Source organism: Manacus candei, unplaced genomic scaffold (assembly GCF_025592945.1).
Source record: "Manacus candei isolate 608988 ecotype Guabito, Panama unplaced genomic scaffold, ASM2559294v1 h1tg000002l, whole genome shotgun sequence".
Classification (NCBI taxonomy): Eukaryota; Metazoa; Chordata; class Aves; order Passeriformes; family Pipridae; genus Manacus; species Manacus candei.
Genome location: NW_026138050.1, coordinates 1,278,592 through 1,302,750, shown reverse-complemented (window position 1 = coordinate 1,302,750; position 24,159 = coordinate 1,278,592). Strand labels below are relative to the sequence as shown.

The 24,159-nt window shown below is 52.9% G+C and overlaps 2 protein-coding genes across 11 annotated transcripts in view; one reads left to right on the top strand and one right to left on the bottom strand.

Annotated features, from left to right (window-relative positions):
• TSC2 (TSC complex subunit 2) overlaps window positions 1-15,670 on the top strand; it is a 33,125-nt gene extending 17,455 nt beyond the window's left edge. For 5 of the 8 annotated variants that reach the window (XM_051777700.1, XM_051777689.1, XM_051777678.1 and 2 more), the window contains 16 exons: window positions 1,305-1,469; window positions 2,277-2,429; window positions 2,590-2,702; window positions 3,224-3,445; window positions 4,115-4,330; window positions 5,903-5,971; window positions 8,059-8,219; window positions 8,750-9,237; window positions 10,005-10,080; window positions 11,023-11,109; window positions 11,794-11,980; window positions 12,761-12,900; window positions 13,077-13,155; window positions 13,744-13,835; window positions 14,092-14,190; window positions 14,279-15,670. In XM_051777700.1, the coding sequence (XP_051633660.1) occupies window positions 1,305-1,469; window positions 2,277-2,429; window positions 2,590-2,702; window positions 3,224-3,445; window positions 4,115-4,330; window positions 5,903-5,971; window positions 8,059-8,219; window positions 8,750-9,237; window positions 10,005-10,080; window positions 11,023-11,109; window positions 11,794-11,980; window positions 12,761-12,900; window positions 13,077-13,155; window positions 13,744-13,835; window positions 14,092-14,190; window positions 14,279-14,446 (2,515 nt within the window). In that variant the 3' untranslated portion in view covers window positions 14,447-15,670. The remainder of the gene's footprint in view (window positions 1-1,304; window positions 1,470-2,276; window positions 2,430-2,589; window positions 2,703-3,223; window positions 3,446-4,114; window positions 4,331-5,902; window positions 5,972-8,058; window positions 8,220-8,749; window positions 9,238-10,004; window positions 10,081-11,022; window positions 11,110-11,793; window positions 11,981-12,760; window positions 12,901-13,076; window positions 13,156-13,743; window positions 13,836-14,091; window positions 14,191-14,278) is intronic. The other 3 variants (XM_051777720.1, XM_051777710.1, XM_051777737.1) reach the window with 1 other exon arrangement.
• Window positions 15,671-16,162: 492 nt separating this feature from the next.
• PKD1 (polycystin 1, transient receptor potential channel interacting) overlaps window positions 16,163-24,159 on the bottom strand; it is an 84,086-nt gene continuing 76,089 nt past the window's right edge. For all 3 annotated transcript variants that reach the window (XM_051777456.1, XM_051777445.1, XM_051777453.1), the window contains 7 exons: window positions 23,815-23,974; window positions 23,000-23,125; window positions 22,668-22,842; window positions 21,757-22,044; window positions 21,198-21,332; window positions 20,612-20,926; window positions 16,163-20,256 (listed from right to left, as the gene is read on the bottom strand). In XM_051777456.1, coding sequence (XP_051633416.1) covers window positions 19,660-20,256; window positions 20,612-20,926; window positions 21,198-21,332; window positions 21,757-22,044; window positions 22,668-22,842; window positions 23,000-23,125; window positions 23,815-23,974 — 1,796 coding nt within the window. In that variant the 3' untranslated portion in view covers window positions 16,163-19,659. The remainder of the gene's footprint in view (window positions 20,257-20,611; window positions 20,927-21,197; window positions 21,333-21,756; window positions 22,045-22,667; window positions 22,843-22,999; window positions 23,126-23,814; window positions 23,975-24,159) is intronic.

The window sequence follows — 24,159 nt, the reverse complement described above, 5'->3', positions numbered from 1 at the left end:
ATTTCAGGCACTGATTTGATTGATTGACAAGATTTGACTGCAGACATTGATCTGCTCCCATGAAAGATGAAACAGTTGATGCCAGTTTTTAAAACGTATTTCTGGATCACTTCCCTCGAGAGTTAAACTGCTGTTGGTTTTAATTCTGAACCTGAAGGTTTGTGCCTTAATCTGTAGGATTGCTGTCAGTGGAACTTGATTTTCTGGTTTGGTTTTTTTTTATTTTTGACTATATATGGTATGTGGGGAGAAGAGACCGAAGGGACTGAGTTGCAGATATAATTCTGACACTTCATTTGATGGAAGAAATTCCTCCTTGTGAGGGTGCTCAGGCCCTGGCACAGGTTGCCCTGAGAAGCTGTGGCTGCCCCATCCAAGGCCAGGTTGGACAGGGCTTGGAGCAACCTGGGCTAGTGGGAGGTGTCCCTGCCCATGGCAGGGGGTGGGACAGGATGGGCTTTAAGTTCCCTTCCAACCCAAACCACTTGAGGATTCTGTGATTCTCTGGCATCCCCATTAATCACTGGGTGATTTTTTTCTCTTATATTTATGTATAAGTAGTAGCAACTAAAAATTCAGATAATTACCATTAATGATGCCAAAGAAGTTGTCATGTCATAAAAAAATTTGGCTGTACTTCAGCTTAGTTTGTATTACGATGGCATAAGGAGTTTCTTTGTAAAATACTGCAGTCCAGCCTGCTACAGAAACTGGTTTAAGCTGCCTTGTTAATTTGGCTGATTTGAAGGCCAATTTCCTGTTCAGAGTGCAATTTTTTTTCTATTTCAAGTTAAATCAGGTTTTATGTAGCTGTTGAATTTGGAGGGAAAAAAGCAATATATGGAAGAGATGCAACAGAGAAAAAAGCAAACCACTGGATTATAAAGTTAAATCTGGAGTGCCCCAATTTCTGGCTCATGGGCAACGTTCTACCTGGGAAGCTGGTGCTGGTTCAGGGGATGCTTGCCCTCAGCATAGATTAGTGAACTCAGAGCATGGTGCTGCCACTCACTCCTTGCTTGGGGCACTTGCCCATGGGCCACCAACCTCAGAGAGCACTGGCCAGCTGACTGACATTGGAGTGTTCTCAGTCTCTCCAGATAAAATACGCTTTCTGCAAGGGCAGGCAGCGAAGCACAACGTGAGGCTGATCCAAAAATATGTTGCTATGCCCTGGGTTTGGTGCCTGGCCACCTCTGATCTGGCACGTGCATGTGTGGCAGGGTCTGTGCCCCGCTGTCTGTCGGGTGACAGGGACCAGCATCCTGCAGTGTGATCTGTCAGTCGGAAACATTCTCTTCCAGTCGGATCCAAACGTCCATCACCAGCTCGAGCCTGGGCTCTGCAGATGAAAATTCAATGGCTCAGGCTGATGACAACTTAAAAAACCTGCACCTGGAGCTCACAGAGACCTGCCTGGATATGATGGCTCGATATGTCTTCTCCAACTTCACTGCGGTGCCAAAGAGGTAACGGGGCCAGTCACTGACCACGGGAGAGAGGGGTTGGGTTGGGGATCAGATTTCACCTCATTAGTGGAAAATTCCTGGGACATGTTGGGATTCTGGCAGGCCCAGGCTCTGAAACCTTTCCTAACTGATAAAATCTGGCTTGGCTAAAGAGGAGGTTACATGAGGCAAGACCGGAGAAGAGAAGGCTCCAAGGAGACCTTAGAGCCCCTTCCAGGGCCTAAAGGGGCTCCAGGAGAGCTGGAGAGGGACTTGGGACAAGGGATGGAGTGACAGGACAGGGGAATGGCTTCCCACTGACAGAGTGCAGGGTTAGAATTCTCCCCCGTGAGGGTGGGGAGGCCCTGGCACAGGTTGCCCAGAGAAGCTGTGGCTGCCCCATCCCTGGAAGTGTCCAAGGCCAGGTTGGATGGGGCTTGGAGCAACCTGGGCTAGTGGAAGGTGTCCCTGCCTGTGGCAGGGGCTGGAACTGGATGATCTCGAAGGTCCCTTCCAACCCAAACCATTCCATGATTCTGTGAAGTCCATTGGAGACAATCAGCCTTTGTCTCAGCCTGGAACTGTCTGAAGGAGATGCCTTGAAGGCTCTGGGAGCAGTGCTTTGTCGCATGTCCTTGTTGGATAGTCACAGTCTCTGCTACAGAAGGTCATGCATTATCCTGATGAATAATGTGTATGTTGACAGCCAAGGGGAATGGTACAGATGCTGTATAAAGAAGGAAAGCAGGCAGGTTCTCCTTCATGGTTAATGAAATCTGCTCTGTTCCTGCCTCCTGAGGAAGGTCTTCATCACAAGTGTGTTCCCAGGTCTCCCGTGGGTGAGTTTCTCTTGGCTGGAGGGAGGACGAAGACATGGCTGGTTGGAAACAAGCTGGTGACCATCACTACAAGTGTTGGAACAGGGACAAGGTCCTTGCTTGGCCTGGACTCTGGAGAGTTCCAAAGCCCCACAGAATCAAGGTAATTTTTGCTCCTATTTCTAGAAGTTTCCACCTAACTTTAACCTAACTCACTGTTACAGTGCATCTTTTTAGTTGTTCCTCCTGTTAGACGAGGGATGTCTTATTTGTCCAGCATGACTGATTCATCTCAACATCACCAATATCTTCTTTTCCCACAGCTCAGACCCTGTTTTGCAAGTGAGACAGACTAAAGAGGCTCCAGCCAAACTGGAATCTCAGGCTGGGCAGCAGGTTTGCAGAAGCTCTCGCAACAGAGTCCGATCCATGTCGGGTGAGTTCCTGTCCTGGAGTCTCTCTGCCATCCCTGCGTTCATGTCACAGGTCTAAGTGTCCAAGTGCCTCCTGTGGCTGAGCTGTTTTGAGGCTCTGGACCTGTCTGGTGTTTAATAATGGGCAGGTGGGGCTCCTCCTGCTTCCCTCTCCTTGCAGGAGAGCCTTGGTGATCACAGAAGTTGGTTTAGAGGAAACACGGGGAAGGTAAAATTCCCTTGGGTTCCTGGCATGGTTTAACACCATTTGGCAGCTAAGCCCCACCCCGATGCTCCCTCAGTCCCCTGTGGTGGGATGGGGAGAAAATTGGAAGGAGAAAAGTAAGAAAACTTGTGGGTTGAGAGAAGAACGGTTTAATAATGGAAATAAGATAATAGTAAGAGTAATAATTGTAATGAAAAGGAAAATAAAAACTGGGGCAGTTCCCAATATTGTACATGCAGCTGCTGGAGGGTCTTAAAAGCCTTATTCCTGAGCTGTTTTGGGGGCTAACTCTCCCTTGGTTTCTGTCTGTCCTGCCAGGTGGTCATGCCTTACGTATTGGTGCCTTAGACAGCTCAGGCTCCCATTTTGCCAGTGGCTCCACCTCCCAAGGGACACAGGGCCCTCCTGCTCCTGCAGCTCGCTCAGAGAAGGCTAATCCTGCTCCACAGACACCCCTGCAGAAGGAAAAAGCAAACTTGGCTGCCTATGTCCCACTGCTGACCCAGGGCTGGGCAGAAATCCTGGTGCGCAGACCCACAGGTACGACCCTGAGTGTGGAGTGAGATCTTGGACCTGGGAGAAACCAGAGCATGGGGGAAGAATAATCCATATTTAGTTGTGTATGGGTTGCTCTTCATTGCTTGTTGCCTTTTGAAACTATAGAACCATGGAATGGTTTGGGTAGGAAGGGACCTTAAAGGCCATCCAGTTCCACCCCCTGCCATGGGCAGGGGCACCTTCCACTAGCCCAGGTTGCTCCAAGCCCCGTCCAACCTGGCCTTGGACACTTGCAGGGATGGGGCATCTACAACTCTGAGCAGTTGCACAGTGGTGTTTGCTCTTGGGGAAGGAACAGTGACATGTTCAAGGTCAAAATTCTTGAACACTGGTGTGTTCCACAACACAACAGGAATTATCTCTTTCAGCTGAAATCTGGTTCATGAGAAAACAACTGACCTGGTATCATTAATTAAAATACCTGAGTGTTTTGGATGACTTAGGAGAATCTGCTGTAGTAATGAGTTACCAGGTTTTGAAGAGCTTGGGGTGAGGTGCAGAGCACAGGGAGGAGGAAATGAATCAAGTGATTCTGCAGAAGAACCGAGAGCTTGGTCCAGTTTGATTTTGATCTGCAAACTGCAAAACAACTTGTGCTTTTTCAGCCTGAGCTGGGAATACTCAATACCCTTCCCTGATTTTCCCTCCCAGGTAACACCAGCTGGCTGATGAGCCTGGAGAACCCGCTCAGCCCGTTCTCCTCAGACATCAACAACATGCCCCTGCAGGAGCTCTCCAATGCCCTCATGGCTGCAGAGCGCTTCAAGGAGCACCGGGAAACGGCTCTTTACAAATCCCTGTCTGTGCCCTCCTCCAGCCTGGCCACGGGAACAGCCAAACCCTCGCTCCTGCAGCGCTCCAACACAGGTGAGAGCTCCGGGCAGGGAGCCTGGCCCGGGGGGACTGTGAGGCTGCAGGGCTTCTAGGGCAGCACAGCTGGGAGCATGAGGGGAGTCAGTTCTTGTCCCTAGGAGTTCTCAGTGGAAAAACTCCCTTCCTCCTTGCCTCTGCTGTCCCGTGGGAAAAGCACCTCTCTGTTAGAGAGAAGGAAGAGGAGTCACGGAGCTTCCCGGGAGGAGTCGTGTGTTCTGTGTGTTCCCAAATGAAAATGAACAGTCATGGATCTGTTCCCTCTTCCACTTGCTTGGGGCTGATCTGGGCATCCCACTTGTGGATGGATCTTTCCATGCAGTGTTTCCATTTCCATTTGTCTTCAGTATGGGGAGTCTGTGTCGGGCACTCAGAGCTGCAGGTTCCTGGGGGAAGGGGCTGTTCCAAACCTGGCCAGCCAGGATCAGGCAGATACCACTGGCCTTGACAGCAGGAGATAACCAGAATGCAAATCCTGTTGGATTTATCCACGTCTGAAAGGACTATTCAGACTTTAGTTGAACCACTTGAGTTTCATTTGCTGCCTTTCTTTTAACACAGTGGCCAAGGATTTTCACTCAATTTGTTTTGGTGCTAGTTCAGCTCCTAAAAAGCTGTTAATGTTGGGAGATTAGTGTTGACCCACAGCTTTTAAAGCTTTCTGTAATCCCTGCTCATTATCTTATCAATGATGCCCACACTGAGGCTCTGAGCACTGCTGGCAGTGGTACCAGCAGACCAGGCTTTGCTGGGGAGCAGGGAGATGGATTGTCTGGAAATCTGGTAAAAATGCCAGTTTTGAGGTTTGTTTTAAGCAGGGCAGGGTATGATTTTAGGATTTCAGAAAGTGCAAACACAAAATTGGAATAAAAATCAAACTATCATCTCTTAAAACCAAAAAAAATTAAATTCTTATCTGTGAACACTTATCTGTGAACCTACAAATTTGAGGTGTATAGGAGCTAAGTGCTGAGCTGATAGCACCACCTGAATGCCACTCCTGTGCCAGTCTGAGAGAGTCATTTTGGCCACATCCTTGTTAACATGTCCAGTAGACTTGCAGGAGCTGGCTGGGAATGACTGGAAGAAGTTTTGCTGTCAGACTGTCACGTGCCTGTTGTTCTGCCTCTTCAGAGGTTAAACCTTTGTGAGTCTTTACCTGTGTTTCTGCTCTTCTGTGGGTTTAAAAATGATCTTGTGCCAAGAGTGTGTAGGTCAGGAGGGGCTCAGCCTGGTTTCCTGTGTGTGCTGGGATATCAGGAAGGAATTTTCTGTGTCTAAACCTCACCAAATGTGTTCTGCAAAGGGAGCAGTTGGAGCCTGCACTGTTGGATGTGTTTATGCCTCCCTTATTTGTGTTGAGACCTTGTAGCCCTAAATACCCCTTTGGCATCTAGTGAGCTTATCCCAGCTTGTTCTTTCCTTTGTTTCATTTATTTGTTTATTTGTTTTAAAATAGGCTCTTGGTTACATTTTGAACTCTGTGCTTTTTAATTTTTTTATATTTTTTATTTTCATATAGTCTCTCCTTCCTTTTGATGTAGCTGCTCACTTGATTTCCCTTTGCAGTGGCCTCTTTCTCTTCCATGTACCAGTCCAGTTGTCAAGGGAAGTTGCACAGGAGCATATCCTGGGCAGGTATATTTATATATCTTTAAGGAAAAAAAAAAACAAACCAACAAACAGTATTGCCATAGAAGAACACCTCTGATTCATAGAAAATGTATCCCTCATCCCTCATTTTCCCTTTCCATGTCTCCTGTCTGTCCCCAGTCTCATCACTCTCAACAAATGGGATCTTGACTAGCATGAAGAAGTCCAAGCCAGATCCAACATTTGCAAGTGCAGACAATTTCCTAAAGAAACTTTGGTTTTAGCTGGGGTGGCTTGTGAGTCCTGAGGCAGAGTGTTAAACGACCTGTCTGGGTGCCTTGATTAATTGAATTCTTCATTTTCAGCTTCAGTTTACAATTGGCTTTGTGTTCTGCTCAGTGTAAAAGCTCCCACTTGTGAGAAGAGCAGCATGTGCTGCAGGACAAGCTCCCCTGAAATGGAGTCCTTGGCTGCTCAGCCCACAGGAATCTGCCAGAATTGGACACAGCAAGATGTGAAAGAAAAAAATATATATTTTTGAAATATATGTAAAGTTTGACACTAGCATGGATGGTGGTTAAGAGTATTATAAATAAAAAATATATCAGCAGAAAACCTGCTAAATTCTACCTTTCAGAGGCTCTATAACAGTGTAAAATCTTTCTCCACTTCAGTAAAATTGATTTTGTAATTAAATGAAGTGGAGATCAAATTACACACCTTATGAGCACAACACCTGCATTGCTTTGATAACCTGCAGTGCTTTGTGATTTTAATTAGAGGGTTCAAATGTCTTTCTGCCTCTTTCCTTCACTGGAAAACTCCCTGTAGAGCACTGGGGTGTTCTGAGCTGCTGGTGGGTGTTGTCAGAGGCAGCACAAAGCTGCTGCAGTTAAATATTTTTCTGCACTTCTCTCTGCTCCTGTTATTCTCTTCCCACCTAAAGAATAATTAGTGCTTGGATTATTTCAAAGCACCAGCAATCTTGGCAGAGGTGTAAGAGGGAAGCTTGGAAGCACTGGCTATGTGCAGGTGTGTTCTGGCTTGGACAGCTAACCAGATCAGCACGTTGTTTTGGTTCCTTTTGGTTTGTTTTGTATTTTTTAGAAGGTTTGTGTGTGCAATGCTAACTCTTAATTGCTTCTTTGAAATAACTTTGGTCCTGCGAGCTGAAATCAATCCAGGAAAAGCTGCTTTAGTGATTTTTCTTTGTATTTTTTTAATTTTGCTGATTTTCTTTTTTTCTTTTATTTTTTTTGTGTGTGTGTGTGTGTGCTAATTTTTTGTTTTATTATTATTATTTTGGAAAACAAATCTTGGCCTTTCAGATTGGTCTTCCAGTCCCTTGTGTGCATAATGGGAAGCCTCCTGTTCTCCAGCCTTTTCCTCAGGACAAAAAGCAAGGCCAAGAGGAGCCTTTGGTCAGACTCATCCCTGTGGTCAGTGCCTGGAGCAGATCCCACATTAAATCCTCCATGTAGGCAGGGATTCCAAGAAGTTTTCTTGTCAGTGTGGTTCCATTCCCTGTTTGTCTGAGCAGGTGCCACGTGCAGCTTTGCTGCAGTGCCCATGTCACTCCTGCTCCTGTCCTTCCACATGTTTAGGGCTGAATTGTTTTGCTTCTCCTGAGATATACCAGGAAAACTGCCAAACTGCAAGGAAATGGCTCCTAGGAAAATTTCTTATCTCCTTCCAGGCCTCAAGGCACAGGAGTGTTGCATTTCAGTACAAGAAAAACTCCCTGTGTTGCAGACTTGCACAGAACTGACGTCTCAGTGAACTTTTAGCACTAGTCTTGTGCTTTCCTACATCTCTGTAGTTCCTGTCTGTCCTGGTAACCAATGTCCAAGGTCCCATTTCCTCATTCTGTCCCCTCCTCGTTCATCAGTAACAATTGGAAACAACTGCCCTTCCTTTGCCCGAGGCAGCCCTTTGCTGTGAGGGGGATTTATTCCGTGCCAAAGGGGAACCCGGAGCGAGTCTGACATGCCAAGAAACCAAAGGGCACTCATTCCACATGGCCTTCCGTTGAGACCCCCTAGGGAAAAGGCTGGTACTTCAGAGGAGAGGAGGGGGGCCTGCCCCTCTGGGCCCTCCCCACACCTCAGCTGCCCTGCCCTGTGTCTCCGTAGAATCCGCCGTGGTGCTGGAGGAGGGGAGCGCGGGCGAGATGGAGCTCAAGGAAACCGAGTCCCCGGTGGAGTCTCCGGAGAGCGAGGACGTGGAGACGTCGTGTTCGGAGCACGTCCTGAGCGAGGAAAGGTTTGGTAAAGGCCAGGAGTCCTACAGCAGGGTAAGGAGAACCAGGGGGAGCAGCGTGTCCTGGGTGAGAGCCACGGCAGAGTCACCCCTGACTTCCCTCTTGGCACCCTGGGAACAACTCACTGATGGCATCCAAGTGGAGCCATCACTGGGAGTGTGGATGGCCTGGGGGACTGCAGGGGAAAACGCCTGTTTTATCAGGGTCCTTGATCCACATTTCTTTATGCTTGGCACCTCCCTGCTCACCTTCCCCTGGAAGTGTTGGGGTGCCTTGAGCATTGCTGTTGCCAGCTTTTATTTTGGCTCTCAGGAAAAGGAAGAATTTCGTTACTATAAGGGTGGGGAGGCCCTGGCAGAGGTTGCCCAGAGAAGCTGTGGCTGCCCCATCCCTGGAAGTTTCCAAGGCCAGGTTGGACAGGGCTTGGAGCAACCTGGGCTAGTGGAAGGTGTCCCTGCCCATGGCAGGGGGTGGGATGGGGTTTAAGGTCCCTTCCAACCCAAACCATTCTGGAATTCTGTGATTCCATGAAAACTGTTCATCTTTGTTTCTCTCTTTTGAAGTCCTCCTCCACCTCCAGCCAAGAAGACAAATCAATGAAGTCGGAAGACCTGGTGGAGGGCGGAATTCCCATCGGGAGAGAGGACGGCCGGACGCTGGAGGAACTCTCCTTCCAGCCATCCCAGCCACTCAGCAAGTCCAGCTCCTCCCCAGAGCTCCAGACACTGCAGGAGGTCCTCAAGGATGCAAATGGCAGAGAAGTGACGAGGAGGCTGAGCACGGAAGTGAAATCCAAATCCCAGTCTGGGAACCTGGAAGGGGAAGGGCTGGGCAGCTGGCTGGGCAGGGGGGAGGACTCCAGGGGCACCGGCTCGGGCTTGGATGGCACCGGAGCCGCCACCTCTCCCCGCTCCCCCTCGGGACACCGGCCCCGGGGATACACCATCTCCGACTCTGCCCCGTCCAGGAGGGGGAAGAGGATCGAGAGAGACGCCTTCAAGGGCAGGACAGCAGCTTCCAACGCTGAGAAAGTCCCCGGGATAAACCCCAGGTGGGTGGAGGGGCTCTCTGGGCCAGAATGGGAGCTCGGAACTGCTGCGTCATTGCTGGGCTCGTCACAGGGTCTGCAAAGCAGTACCTGATTGAAAAGGTTAATTACCTGCTTTATTAAGGAGCCAATACAGAAATATTGAGCCCACTACTGAATTAGATTTGTGATTTAGGAAACAGAACTCCTAAACGGTGAAAGAAGTAGATGAATAGCTTCCTCATGTTCTTAATCTATGCTAATTTAAGGTGTGTGGCTCAACTGCAGGTCACCTAGAGTTAATTTGACTGGGAGCAGGATGAATTGCTAGTTTTGCATTTCAAGAAATATAATGTGTAAAATCCTAAGAAAAAGAAATAGAAGGGTTATAATTGTTACTTTCTGAACTTGAGATAACGGTAATTGCCCAAAATTGCATGATGAGACCATTTTTATCTTACTGAGGGCAGGTAGAATGGAAATGTCTGTGCAATCATGTGTCTGATAGCCCAGAAATACCCCTGGATCTGTGAGGCTGGAGGGCATTCTGTGCCTTTGAACAGGGAAATTGTGTGGCTGCTGCTGTTTGACACATCATTGTTTTTCTGACAGGGGTCTATTACAAACTGCAGGTAGCCCAGGCACCTAAAGTGTCTGAAAGATGAGTAATAACCCTGTTAGCATTTTCATTGCTCCTATTTTTCTGCTGTACATAATGTTCTTGCATCCAACAGATCAAAATGGACCTAATTTTTATGGTAACTGAACTTTTTCCTCCCTCTCTCCCTTAGCTTTGTGTTTTTACAGTTGTACCACTCCCCATTCTTTGGTGATGAAAACAACAAGCCCCTCTTGTTGCCAAATGAGGTAGGCAAGGAATTTTTTGTAAATTCTCGTAGTTGCTTTTTTAACCTCATGACTTTCTTTGACTTTAAATGATAATTACAAAAGTCCAGCTCAGGTGGTGCAATTTAAAGGTGTTTCCTACCAGCAGTGCCACAGATGGGAGATTCTCTGTGCCCTAATCCTGGTGGCTCCTGCTTTATGGCTCTGGTTTGGATTTGGGGTGCTGGGAGATGTTACTGGTGGTGTTTCAGAATCCTGGACAGAAGGCAGGGACAGTTGAGGAGTTGGGGGGTTGCTGGTAGGATGAGAACTGAGCATTAGGTGACCTACCAGCCGTCCGTGTAATTGGGGATGGGCAAGAAGCATTCTGTGGTTCTGTGGGATATTGGTCATAAAATTCCTGGAGAAGTAGTGCTGGAGTGGGGTTTTGGAGAGCTGAGCCCCACAGGCTCCTGCTGACAGATTCCCCTCGCTTTGGGTGTGGGTGGTTGGGCAGGAGGGAGCCCAGGTGTGATGAGGCCAGAAATGTTCTTCAGAGCAAGAGACACAACCATTTTCCACGCCTGGAGCAGAAGTGAAGAGAGGATGTGATTTGTCGTGACAAATGCACCCAACCCATGCACTTGGGCAGATCAGTGTCACCTGGAGTGTAAACCCAGGAGAGCTGCTGCCAGATGGTACAGAGCACTGCCCTGTCCCTGGGCTGGCGGGCACTGTGCCCGTGCAGGGCAGCATCCAGCAGGGAAAACACTAGGGAAGGTCAGGAATCTGTGCTTGCTCTGTCCCAAAGGGGTTTTAGCGCAGGCAGTGAATGTGTGGAGGTAATTTTTTAAAGATCACAGAATCCTGGAATGGCTCGGGTTGGAAGGGACCTTAAAGCTCCCCCAGAACCAGCCCTGCCCCAGGCAGGGACCCCTTCCCCTGGCCCAGGCTGCTCAGGTGTGACCAGTGCTTTGGTTGCAGACATTTGAGAGGTCGGTGCAGCTCCTGGACCAGATCCCGTCGTACGACACACACAAGATTGCAGTGCTGTACGTTGGGGAGGGCCAGGTGAGTGTGACACACACAGGATTGCAGTGCTGTACGTTGGGGAGGGCCAGGTGAGTGTGACACACACAGGATTGCAGTGCTGTACGTTGGGGAGGGCCAGGTGAGTGTGACACACACAGGATTGCAGTGCTGTACGTTGGGGAGGGCCAGGTGAGTGTGACACACACAGGATTGCAGTGCTGTACGTTGGGGAGGGCCAGGTGAGTGTGACACACACAGGATTGCAGTGCTGTACGTTGGGGAGGGCCAGGTGAGTGTGACACACACAGGATTGCAGTGCTGTACGTTGGGGAGGGCCAGGTGAGTGTGACACACACAGGATTGCAGTGCTGTACGTTGGGGAGGGCCAGGTGAGTGTGACACACACAGGATTGCAGTGCTGTACGTTGGGGAGGGCCAGGTGAGTGTGACACACACAGGATTGCAGTGCTGTACCTTGGGGGGGGCCAGGTGAGTGTGAGCAGGGCCTTCAGCCCCTGCACAGGGCCGGGCACCCCTGCAGCTGTGGGGTTTGTCCTGCTCCTGCAGGCCTTGCTTTTCCTTAGTTTCTTGCAGTAAAAATCAGTGCCTACATGAAGCCCTTCTAGGAGGGCAGTGACCTAATCCTAGGAAGGTGATAACCTGATCACTGGTGCTCTTGGTGCCCTCGGCACTCAGTGACTCTGCCACGTTCCTGTGTCCCAGAGCAACAACGAGATCGCGATCCTGTCCAACGAGCACGGCTCCTATCGCTACACCGAGTTCCTCACGGGGCTGGGGAAGCTCATTGAGCTCAAAGACTGTCAGCCAGACAAGATCTACCTCGGGGGCCTGGACGTGTGTGGGGAGGATGGCCAGTTTACCTACTGCTGGCACGATGACATCATGCAAGGTGAGGTGGCTCCAGAAACTGGAAGGATGGTCTGTCTCTTCTCACCTTGACTGATCTGCCTTCTGCACAGTTTCCTTTCCAGGGGTGGAGGGAAGGTGACCTGGGGCTCTTGTTCTTTCTGATATCTCTGCAAGCCATGTGTTAAAGAGACCTGCCTTATTTAAGAAAAGAAAAATCACTGCACTTTTAAAGTGGCCTGCTCTCTAAGGGTCGGTAGGGTTTGGTGTGGAGGTTTGCAGAATAAGCTGGTTGTTCCTGAGCTACTCTGAAGACTGTTCACTGAAGGTGGTGTCAAAGCTCTTCTCTGTTTCTCTGAAGAGCAGTTTTGAGCAGGGGGTGTCACTGCTGTGGCCATTGCTCATTGCACTGCAGTGCCACCCTGCAGCACCCACAGTGCAGAAATCAGCGGTGATCCAACAGGCCATGGTGAACTTCCCTGATTTTTCCACACAGCTCTGCTCATCACAAGTCCAGTTCCATGCTGCAGGTCCTGGTGCTCAGTTATTTTAAGCTATTTTAAGCTATTTTAACTCTTTCCTCCTTAAAGCCAGTTCTGCTCCTCACGGTGCTCTGCTCCTTCCCACTGACCACTTGCATTCTGTGCTCCAGGGACTGTTGGAGCAGCCCGTGGGACTGGATTCAGCTGTCACACACAGGGACTAACTTATTGAGGGAGCACAACTTGTATTTTTATTATTTTGGTGCTGGTACTGCTTTGTCTGGCATGTGACTGTTGCTGCTCTCCCAGCCCAACCTAAGGATTTTTGTTTCCCTCTCCAGCTATTTTCCACATTGCCACTCTGATGCCCACCAAGGATCTGGATAAATATCGCTGTGACAAGAAGAGGCACCTGGGGAATGATTTTGTTTCCATCGTTTACAATGATTCAGGAGAGGACTTTAAACTGGGAACAATAAAGGTACAAGGTTTTCCTGGTGGGGGTGTTGTAAATCTCCATCTGGTGTGGTACCTTAGCAAACAGCATGGAGAGCATGAGTTGTTGGCCTTGGTGGGTTCATGTGTGTGTTCATGGCATTCACAGGCCACGATGCTGCCAGGGAAATGTTTCTGACTGTTTTATTCTTTCCTCCTTAGGGCCAGTTCAATTTTGTGCACGTGATCATCACCCCCCTGGACTACGATTGTAACCTGGTGACGCTGCAGTGTCGGAAAGGTGGGGATCCCTCAGCCTTTCCCGTGTTGGGGGTCAGTAACTGCCTTCACTGCACAGTGGGTTTGTGTTTCAAAAGTGAAAACTTCCAGGAGAAACTCTGGAACCAGTTTGCCCAGGTGCATCTGGGTTTGTCCTATTCCTGTATCTTCCCCAAGATAAGAGGTATCTTCCCATTGTACCACTCATACTCAAGGTTAAGACAAAATGCCAACAGTAGAGCAAATCCCTCCAACAGTACTTGGAATGCTGGAGGAGAGGGGAGGTGCAGCTCCCTCTGGCTTTGGCCTCTGCTGTCCCTCCCAGCACTGCAGGACCCAGCCATGGCTCCATGTGAGTTCAACAGTGCTGGTGCTTTCCTCTTAGCAAAGGGGCACTTGTGGGTGTTTCTGGCTCATGTTTCAGTTCATGTGAGAGCCCAGCAGGCTGTTCTTAACAGTACAAGTTCTGTTACAGTGGGAGCTGTAGAGCTCAGTGGGAACTTCTGTGACACAGTTCCTCAGGTTTCTATTACTTATTTAGTTACTGGCAACCTTTGCCTTGTTCTCAACTGTGCGAAAATATTTTTTTTCTTACTCCTTTAAATGAAAGACATGGAGGGGCTCGTGGACACGAGCGTTGCCAAGATCATCTCGGACAAGAACCTGCCCTTCGTGGCCCGTCAGATGGCCCTGCACGCCAACGTGAGTACCCCGAGCTCCCCGAGACCTCCTGGCTCCCAGCTGGTGCCTTGGGCCATCACCACCTGCCAAGGAAAGAAGCAGGGCTTGCTAAGGCAAAGAATTAAGTTTTCTGCTTGACCTTGAAGTCAGAGTTGGCACACAAACAGTCGCAACTCAGAGCTGCGTTTCGGCTGCTGTTAAACTGCACTGAAAATTCTGTTAATTTTGTTGTCATGGTCATGCTGATGTGGCTCTTCTCTTCCCCTTCCCAAATCAGATGGCTTCCCAGGTCCACCACAGCCGCTCAAACCCTACTGACACCTACCCCTCCAAGTGGATCGCGAGGCTGCGGCACATCAAGAGGCTGCGGCACCGGGTGAGCGCGGCCGCTCCGGGGCTTTGGAACCGGCTCAGCCCAGCGAGGCAGGTAAAGTCAGCTGCCACCTCTTTCCTTTGCCTTCCAGCTCCGGGAGGAAACGCAGTACCAGAGCCCTGGCCTTCCCCTGCAGCTGCACCCCTCTGCCCCCAGCAAGCCCCCTCCCCAGGCGCCCCAGGACCCGCCGCCCACCTACGAGACGGGGCAGCGGAAGCGGCTCATCTCCTCCGTGGACGACTTCACCGAGTTCGTGTAGATCCTGGCACCTGTGTGGACACAGGGTTTGGGAGGCCTGGATGTGCTCCTTGCATGTGGACTTGGCATTGAACCCTGCCAGGTTTGGATGTTCCCTGAGGAGGACACGCTGTATTCCCAGCAGAGCTCTGAGAGGACCAACCCACCGTGTTTGGTTTTATTTGGTGTGAGGTATTTCAAGGCTTCTGTCTCTGCTGGGAACTTCCCTGCAGAACCTTCCTTTGGACTCCTTCCACACTGGCTCCTGGGGGAAGCAGACAAAGGATGATATTCTGCAGATCCTTACATGAAGGTGCAGAAATTGTGGGATTTTTGATGACTTCATTGGGAACGAAATATGAAGTACTGAAAATCCAATTGCTATTTTTGAGCACCCTGGAATCCCAGCTCCTACCTGGACCCGGAGTCTCCCAGCACATGAACTCTCCAGGCTCTGACTTGTTCTGCTACCAGCTCTGAAAAGAGTTAATTTGGGTTCTCTCCTGCCCAAAATGCTGCTTAAATTCCCAAGGGTTTTTCTGCATTTTGAGAGATTCACAGCAGAAATTATTTTGCCACCAGAAGTAACAGCAAACAGGGAGGTGGAGCAGCAGAATGGCAGAGCTGGGCCAGGAATCCCTGGGGATGAACAGTCTGACCCCCAGGGCTGACTCCAGGTGTTCACCCCAAGGCCAGACTCGACTTCCAGGTCCATCTGCAGAACTTCCCCTGGTTGCAGGAATGCTGGGGTATCCCAGCCTTCTCCATGCACCTGTAACCCCTTTGGGAGACTGGTGTCATGTCTTGGGGCATTGTCTCTGCCCGAGTTTTGCCTGTTGCACTAGCAGTGACAGTCTCTCCTGGGACTCCTCAAAGGTCCAGGCCCTTCCAGCCCAGCTGTGCACAGCTGGAATGGGATTCTGTAGCCCATCTTGAGGCAAGATGGGCACCAGACACTACACTACCCAACTGGGAGACACCAGTAAGCTGGACTATACTGTGAGTACTTTATCTCCTGCTTTGGCCCTGCCTGGGAAGCTGGATTTGGGAACAGCTGACAGCAGTGAGGTGAAGACAAGTGCAATGTGCACATGGGACTGTGAAGTACCAGGGGAGGGGACAGAAAGGCCCCCCTGGCCTGTGCAGGGTGTTTGGGAACCAAGTGTCTGTTGTGTTTGAGTGTTTGAGTCGTAAAGGAAATAAAGTATTTGTCTGGTCAGTGGTTCTTGCTGGCCTGGGAAGGTTCCAGCTGTTTCCTAATCATGTAAATCCTTCCTCCTCCCCCCTTTCAGCTTCCTGATCTGTGTTGCTCCTGTAACCACTCCCCACACCTCCCAGTGCTGGACACAGGGGGGATTCCTGGCTGTGTTCCAGCCCCTGTCCTGGGATATTCCTTGTGGTTCAGCTTCAGGTAACCTCTGCAGTGGGGAGGGGGCTTTTCTGTGGGCATTGCCCACCACAGGTGAGCCAGGGCAGCTTTGTGTGAGCCCTGGAGCCACACTCTGCCTTGGCCCAGTCTCCTTTAGGTGACAGCAGGAGCTGATATCACTAATGCCAGCCCAGAGCTGCCCTAAGAGGCTGGAGGATTTGAGAAAGCATCTTGTGTTGTGCAGGAGACCCTAATTAACATTCTGGACACAAAGAGCATGAGTATGGGGTGGGGAAGCAGCCCTGGCTGGAGCTGCTTTCCCCCTCAGTGAGGGGCTGCAGGGACTGAGACAAAACCACCCAAGCCAGGTTGTAGCAGTCAGTGTTTATTTGACCTTGTCAGTTTTTAAGAAACATCCCCACAGTTACAAAACACACCGTTTTTGTTTGCAGTGAAATGCTGACCCAACAGGAACCACTGGCATTTTGTTCACAATCACTGTTCTTTAAAAAAAAGAAAAAAGGCACTTAGAGAAGTCCCTCCCTCTCCCTTGGAACTAATGGATCGGGGTTTTGCTTTTCATTTAAGCAGCTTGATCCTGATGCAGCGTTGTGAGATTCACGACAATAAATAAGAAACCATCTCTTGGTGACTACAGACACAGAAATATACATTCAGGGGGATTCACTGGCGAGGGCTGCAAGTCAGGTTTATTGCTGTGAGGGTGTAACTCCTGACTTGAGTCCCTGTGGCTGCAGCTGTGCCTTAGCTGGGACACTGAGGGGACCCTGGGATGCTTGAACAAATAACTGCTGCTCTGAGAACTGTGAGTGCTGGAAGCTGTGGGTGCTGCCCACCACAGAGGGCTTGGGCTCTTCAGGAAACAACTGGGGGGGGCAGAGCTGCTCTCCATTCTTCCAGGGGAGGACAGAGGGAGGGCAGTTGTCTGATCCCATTTCTGCTCCTCTTTGATTAGAAGAAGCACTTGGTAAGTCACACGCATCAAGTCACACACACACACACAAGGCAAGCTTAGTAAGGAACAGGCACTTGGGAACAAAACTCCTGCTGGATTTGGGGAGTGGCCTTGTTACAGCTTCCCCTTTAGCTTAGGAAGGGCTGCTCCAGGCAGATGGGGCCCCCTGCTCACCCCTCTTGCCTCCATCTCTCCTTCCTGCACTTCACCACCAACCTCTTTTAATGAGGATACTCAAGCTGAGAACTAAACTCTGGTCGTGAACTGAAATTTTTAGCTCTTCAAGAGATTTCCAAGACCTGCTTGGTTCATTTGGTTCATTTCAATCACTAAACATTCCCACAGGGCCCTCGGGGGTGGCTGGATTCTGGATCTACACCCATGTGGCTGTGCTGGAGCAGTTGTGAGTGGAGCAAGGAGCTTAGGAGCTGGATGTGACTCCAGCCCTGTGCCATGATCAGCTGCAGGGACACATTCCAGGTCCCTGGGACACCTCACCACTGCCCCTGTTACTGCCTTGGGCATTTGGGGCTTGCACTGGCATTGTCACCAAATACGTCACGGACATGTGCCAGAGCAGAGCCTGGTGCTGTGCTGCCTGGGAAGCTAGAGGAACAAAAAATCCAAGGCCAACAGTTTTACATCTCTGGCTTGAAAACCAGGGTTTTTTTTGGAGCACAGAGCACAAAGCTGACCAATGCCTAGCCCCAGCCCTGGGCTCAGCCACTAAGTGCTGGTTCTGCCTGCTCCAGGCACCTCCTGCCCCTGAGCTGGGATCCTCCCTCTGACCTTCTCTGTCATCTCCCACCTGCCTTTCCTGCCATTACCAATGTGTCCTGGTTACCAGGACTGGATTTCCCCTCTACACTTCTACTTCTCTGTGCCATCTGCTCTTCCAACACCTCCACGCTGACCAACCACCAGCTCACTTTAACTGATCCTTTCTCTTCTCCTGCCCTCATCCCTCTGCAACCTTTCCACAGCATCTGTCCTGCACAGCAGCTGAGTTTTCCAAAGGTAACTCAGACCTGTCCTAAAGCCAACACAGAGTACCCACAGTCCTCCTGCAGCCACCCAGATGGGACGTGGCCAAGAAAGCACATGGATCATGGAATGAAATCTTAAAAAGTATCCAGCACAGCTGGGGCTGGAGGGGAGGCTCAGCAGGTGATGGAGCGATGGAAGTGCCATAGGAGACCCCTCTCTCTGCCTGGAAAGGTCTCCCCTGCCATGGGAAGGTGCTTCCAGGAGCATCAGAGGCACAATGCAGCCAACCCCGAGGCACCTCCCCTGCAGCACTGCCCACCTGAGCCTTCCCCTCCACCCTCTGGCCTGTCCAAAGCCTGGAGCAGGTTCTGGAACACACAGAGGAACCCCCTGGGGGCTTCCCCCCCTTGCCCCGAGCCAGCCTGGCCGACCCTCAGCCAGGGGAGCACACACACCACACACACACAGACACCCAATCCTTATATACATGGGACATTCCCAGGAAGAAGCACTTAATACATCCTTTAAATAACTCTGACAATAGTATTCTGTCTCCTATCTACATGTTTCAAACACGGTACCGATGCTATGAAAATATAGCAAACATACAAAAATATATACATTTAAAAACCAAACACACCCCATATAAATTACTTACAATAGCCATAAGGTGAAATGGGGCTGAGGAGGGGAACGCAGACCCCGGGGGGGGCCCAGGCCCTGCTCTGCACCCCCGTGCTGTGAGCTGGGGGTGCCCCGTGGCACAGCCCAGCTGTAGCCCAGCAGCTGTAGCCCAGCACACGGCCAGTCCCAGGGGGCAGGGCTGCAGGGACCCCGAAAAACCTCCCTCAGGAGCTCCTTTGTGCTGTAGGGAAGGGGCTGCCTGAGCAGGGGCTGCGCTCGCCTCCTCACTGCCCATTTCAGTTTATGATTTAAACAAACAAAATACTGCTTTTGTGATATATTATCCCGTTCTTAGCTCGCACGTGTCACTGTAGCCGAGGAAAGCCTTGTTTAAAGTGCTGGGCAGTACATAGGAACAAGTAAACCAAAAAAATACATATACTTAGGGCAATACATTCCTTGGGTTAGAGAAGCCAAGCAGCCAGGGGTGCCCAGGGGCCACGGCGGGGGGACAGGGACGGGTGGGGACCACGGTGACACCAGCACCTTGGGAACCCCAAATTGGAGGAGGCTGGAGCAGCCCCGGGGTCTCAAAGCCCTCGGGCTGAGCTGCTGCTCCCTGTCTCCTCCAGCCTGGCCAGCTCGCTGGAGCTTGCAATGTCCTTTGTTTTAAATATTGGATTTCTTTAAATACAAATAATAGTACCAATTTCTGGAGGATAAAAGTAGCCAATACTGGAAATTAACTGATCTGGGCGTAGATAGCATTTATCTATATATCTATTTATGTTTAAAAAACAAGGTGGGTTAAATACCTTCTCGAAAGCTGTTGCTTTCCTCCACAGTGCGTCTGGTCGACAAAAATCCAAGACTTGATTCAAACCTTTGAGGCCTGGGGCTCTCCTGTCCTTTCCCATCTGGCACAGCCAGCAGGGAAGGGGCTGAGCTTTGCCCCACTCGCCCAGTGCCCACCCCCGTCACCACCCGCAGCTGGGGCCACTTAACACCCACCCCGGTCCCCACTCCAACGGGGATCTCCTGCACCTGCCCGGCCCCAGGGGAAAGGCTCGGCCTTCTCCCCGCTCTGTAACACTGGAACGCCCCCGGGGGTCCGGGAAGGCTGGTGGCCGTGCCAGCGGCGTGAGGGAGCGCCCCGTGTGCCCCGGCCGGCCCAGCCGTGGGGCAGCTCCCGAGGCTGCAGGGCGGGCACAGCCCACCCTGGCGAACCCTCCCTGTGCCCTGCCAGGGCATCGCTCCCGCACCCATAACCCATGCACAGTTACTTGACCGTGGGGTGCACCCTGTTCTTGGCGCGGAGGGGCCGCTTCCTCCTGACGGCCGGCGCGGCCACAGCGCAGGGTTTGCCCGGGGCCACCGCGCTGACGCCCCGGCTCGCCTGCAGGAGCCGGCTGGGCACCGAGCCCCGGCCGCCCGGCACGGCCCTGGCACCGCGCGGGGACCGCGGGGGCTGCACGTCCGTGTCTGACACCTCGGGAGAGGGTCCCCGCTCCGAGCCGCCCGCACAGCCCCTGCCCAGCCCGTCCTCGGGGCCGCGGGGCCTCCTCCGGGAGCGGCGGCCCCGGGAGCCCTCCAGGAGCAGCTCGATGCGGGACACGTCCTCCGTCACCTGGTTGACGCGGTCGAACTGGGCCAGCAGCATCTCAAAGAGGGAAAGGAGGCGCTGGATGTCGGCGTCCACTTCCAGGCTGTCCCGGGTGCTCAGCACGAGGCTCAGCCCGTCCAGCTGGCTGGAGGACGTGGAGGCCCTGGAGCTGTCGGAGGCAGCGCTGGGAGTGGGGCCCCGGAAGGACTTGGAGTCACTGGAGTCGCGGGAGGGCAGCGGCTCCATCCCTTCGAACCTCACCTTGTGCCGGAACTGGAGGGAACAGGGGAGCAGGGGCAGGGTTAGTTCAGAGCTCTCAGTGGGAACACTCCAAACACCCCGGGGCTGCTCCCAGCTATTCCTTGTGTGACAAACCATGGACCTTGAGGAGATCCCCATTAAAACCACATGGAACTGTGGGGCTGAGAAGTGGCAGCCGATGTCCCTACAGCGCCCCATCACTAACCCAGCCCTGGGGCCCTCAGGAACAGCGACTGCTCCAGCTCTCACCTGCCAGAGGAACCTGGCTGTGAGCAGCAGTGGGACGTAGCCAGAGGCAAAGGAAGGCTAAGGATGGTGGACATTGCCACCTGGCCCCTTCTCCATGGAGCCCCCAGGCTGTTCTCACCTCCTTGGCTTTGCTGAAGCCCATCCACATCTTGAGCCTGCGCACGAACAGCTCCACCATCTCGTAGTCCTGGGGCTCGAAGGCAGGTCGGTACAGCTCAAAGTGCATCTCGCGGTAGCTGTGGATCAGCACCACCGTGAGCAGCCTCAGCACGATCCACACCTCCAGGACGATGTAGCTGGTGCAGAACAGGCAGCAGAGGCCCGAGGCCTCGGGCAGGCAGGGCTGGAGGCTCCCGCTGCCCCGGAGCAGGGCCAGCAGCAGCAGGAGGCTGCTGCCCACGCTGCGGAACGACTCGGTGGAGGAGGAGAAGAGCTGCAAAGGGGACATTGGAGATGTGACGAGAAGGGATCAGCGGCAAAGTGTTCCCCTAAGCCAAGATATCCCCTTTTACGTGGGCCCTGAGGGGTGGCCTGTGAATCAGCTGTGACAGGGACAGCCCCCGGCCAAAGCTGCCTGTGGCAGGGTGGGCACGGACCACCCAGGGGACCCGTGGGCTTTGCTCACGTCGTGCCATGGTGAGGGATGAAGGGCAACAGGACCACAACCAGCCCACCTGTGAGGGAACGGGGACAGGGGTAGTTACCAGGAAGCCGAGCTGGGCGTAGGCCAGGAGGAGGAGGGCGAAGGCCACCCCTGCAGCTGTGAGCTCCTTGGCCGACTTCTGGAAGGTCTTCCCAAACACTGACCACTGCCTGACGAAGCGCAGCTGCTGGGCAGCCTGGGGAGCAGAGAGGGGGTGTTACAGCACAGACCCCTCCAGCACGGGGAGGGTCTTCTCACATCTGAGAAATGCAAACCCTGGCAGAGCACAGACCATCCCAGGCCACAGGTTCCCTGCAGACAAACTCATCCCATCAGCCACACTTGGCTGGATCTGCCAAGGGAACTGGGGGCCCAGATGCTGTAGAGACTCAAAGTGCTACAGCAGAGACACACGTGGCCTCACTGCCACCCCCTCTGCCCTGCAGCAGGGTCTGATGTGGCGGCAGCATCCCACCAGTGCCTGATCAGGACCTCAATCCTGCATGTTTTCCCTTGGGGCCCTTTGCTGGCCCTGCCAGGGACCACACAGAGATGGCAGGCTGGCACGGGAGGACCGAAGCACCCAGTGCCCACGTGCTGCTCCCCCCCAAGCTCTGTACCTGCACAGTCAGGAGGAAGAGCAGGGACGCGGCCAGGCTGCTGAACACGGAGCTGAGAAAGGCCACCTGGTAGAAGTTGGTGAAACCCCTACGGTTGCTGAGGTACTTGAGCCACTGCTGGTCAGCGAGGGTGGCCTGGCTGAGGTGAACCACCACAGTGCTCGTGGTGAGCAGGATGAAGAGCCACTGGCCGTAGTTGCCCCACTGGGTGAAGTAGGCTCTGCCTTCCTTCTTGATGGACAGCGACTCCGACACCACGAAGTAAACCACAAACATCATGAGGAAGACCTGGGGGAGGGACGAGGAGGTCACCAGGGAAGGAGGAACAGAGAGGTCACCAGGAGAGGAGGAATGAAGAGGTTATCAGGGAAGGAGAGGGCAATGCTTGACTGCTGTGCTGCACCCAGGACAGCAAAAGCCCCCCGGACCAGGCCCAGTTCCACCACCTGGAGCACCTGCAGTGTCCTGCCCCACCTTCCTTGCTCACTCAGTGCCCCACTCCCTCCTAAAGCTCTCCAGTGCCCCTGTAGTAGGGTGGCAGTGCTCAGGGGACGAGGTCTCTGCAGACACCAAACCCAGGCAAGGTCTCTGGGGACATGGCTTGTCTGGCTGATGTCCCCACTGAGGGCAGAACAAACCCTCATGTTTCCACAGTGACAGACAGGAGCTTAAGGAAGTAAAAATGCTGAGACAAGACTGAGAGGAGGAGGAACCTCTTCCCCCTCAGCAGTGCCAGGGCTGTTCCCTGTGTGCTACCCAGTCCTGGAAGCAGAGTGGTGACAGGCAAGGGAACAAGTGGATTCAGGCAGGGGAGCTTGAGTGCACAGTGACCAGCCTGGGTGAGGGTCCCCAGAGCCGCCCCTGCAGTGACCCCAAGGGCAGAGGGGTGCAGGGGGAGGTACCACACTGACCATCATGAGCAGCTGCAGGGTGACCCCCCCGCTGAGCCGCAGCAGCGGGAAGGGGCTGATGGTGAGGGCGGCGATGGCCTGGCCGGATCCCGGGAATTCCAGGCGCAGGGTGATGGCCACGTGCAGGTCCACGCTGGGGTTGTACTGCAGCAGCTCCACAAACACTGCCCGGCTCCTGCGGGGCGAGAGGAGCAGCTCAGGGACTGGGACAACACCAGCTCCAGGGCCACTGCTGGGTGGGATCATTGATCCTGTTCCCTGTGACGCTCCAGCAGAATCCCTGAAAACCCTGGCTGACAGCAGGACACGTCCTCTGCCCCTGCCACACTCACATGTTGTTGATCCACGTGTGCTGCTGCAGGAAGTCCAGCTGGGCCTGGCTCTCCTCCAGTGAAGGGCCCAGCTCCTGCACGTACCCGCTGCTGTCGTAGAAGGAGAGGTAACCCCAGTACCAGATCCTGCAGAGGAAGAGGAGCCACGGCGTGAGGCTGAAGGACACTGGCTGCTCTCCTTCATGGCAGGCCAGGAGCATGTGTGCAGATGCAGATCCTGCCCCTCAAGAGCTGCCTCAGCATTTATTTTACAAGACAAATCATAGGAGTGCATTGATCCACCTCAGTGTTCCCAACCTCAGGACAGCCCCAGGCCCTATGGTGGCCCATAAAGATGCCTCCAGGGTCAAACTAGAGCAGAAACCAACAGTGATTTATGTCCAGTGTGCAGGACAACCTCCTATCACCCCCTTGAACAGACATCTAGTGCTGCTGTGTGGGTGCTGGGTTACCCTCCCTGTCTCTGCCCTGGAAGGTGGAGAGTTGAACCCTCTGCCACTGGGTACCCCAGAGCAGCACAACGCTGCTGTTCAGATAGTTTGGGGTGACACACACGTCCCCAGGGAAGTTGGGTGCCCCCTACCACTCCCACTGCCAGTGTGGGTGTGCCCAGGGAAGCCCTTTGGCGTTTGTGTCCGTTTGCCCTTTGCCAGGCTCAGGGGCTGGAGTTGGCCTCGCTGAGGGGAGGGCTGGGAACCACCCATGGCACAAAACCCACGGTAAAGACCTTGTAAAGGTCTGCAAGGACCAGTTGTCCCATCTCTGCAGGACAGGGGATGGAGCAGGGGGTGTGAGTGGGCTGGGCAGCCCCTTACCCTGCCAGGTCAGGTGGGGAGTGGGCCCACGCCGCCGTCACGTTCCCCGCTGCCCTCTCCCAGCCTGTGCCATAGTCAGCGGTGGCAAAGCTGTGCTGGTCAGTGCAGCTCCTCTGGGCCCTGCCCATGCCAGGCAGGATGTCCTGGGCATGGCACTCAGCTGGAATGAGACCACACTGTCACCCCCAGGCAGTCCAGCACAGCCAGTGCCGGGGCACAGCTGAGCTCACACCCCCAGCATCGCCCTTCCTCCCAAACCCCTCCACCTCCACACCTCAGCCACCCCTCCAGACATCAAACCAACCTTTGTCTTCATGATTTCACCAGGATGAGGGGAAGGGAGCA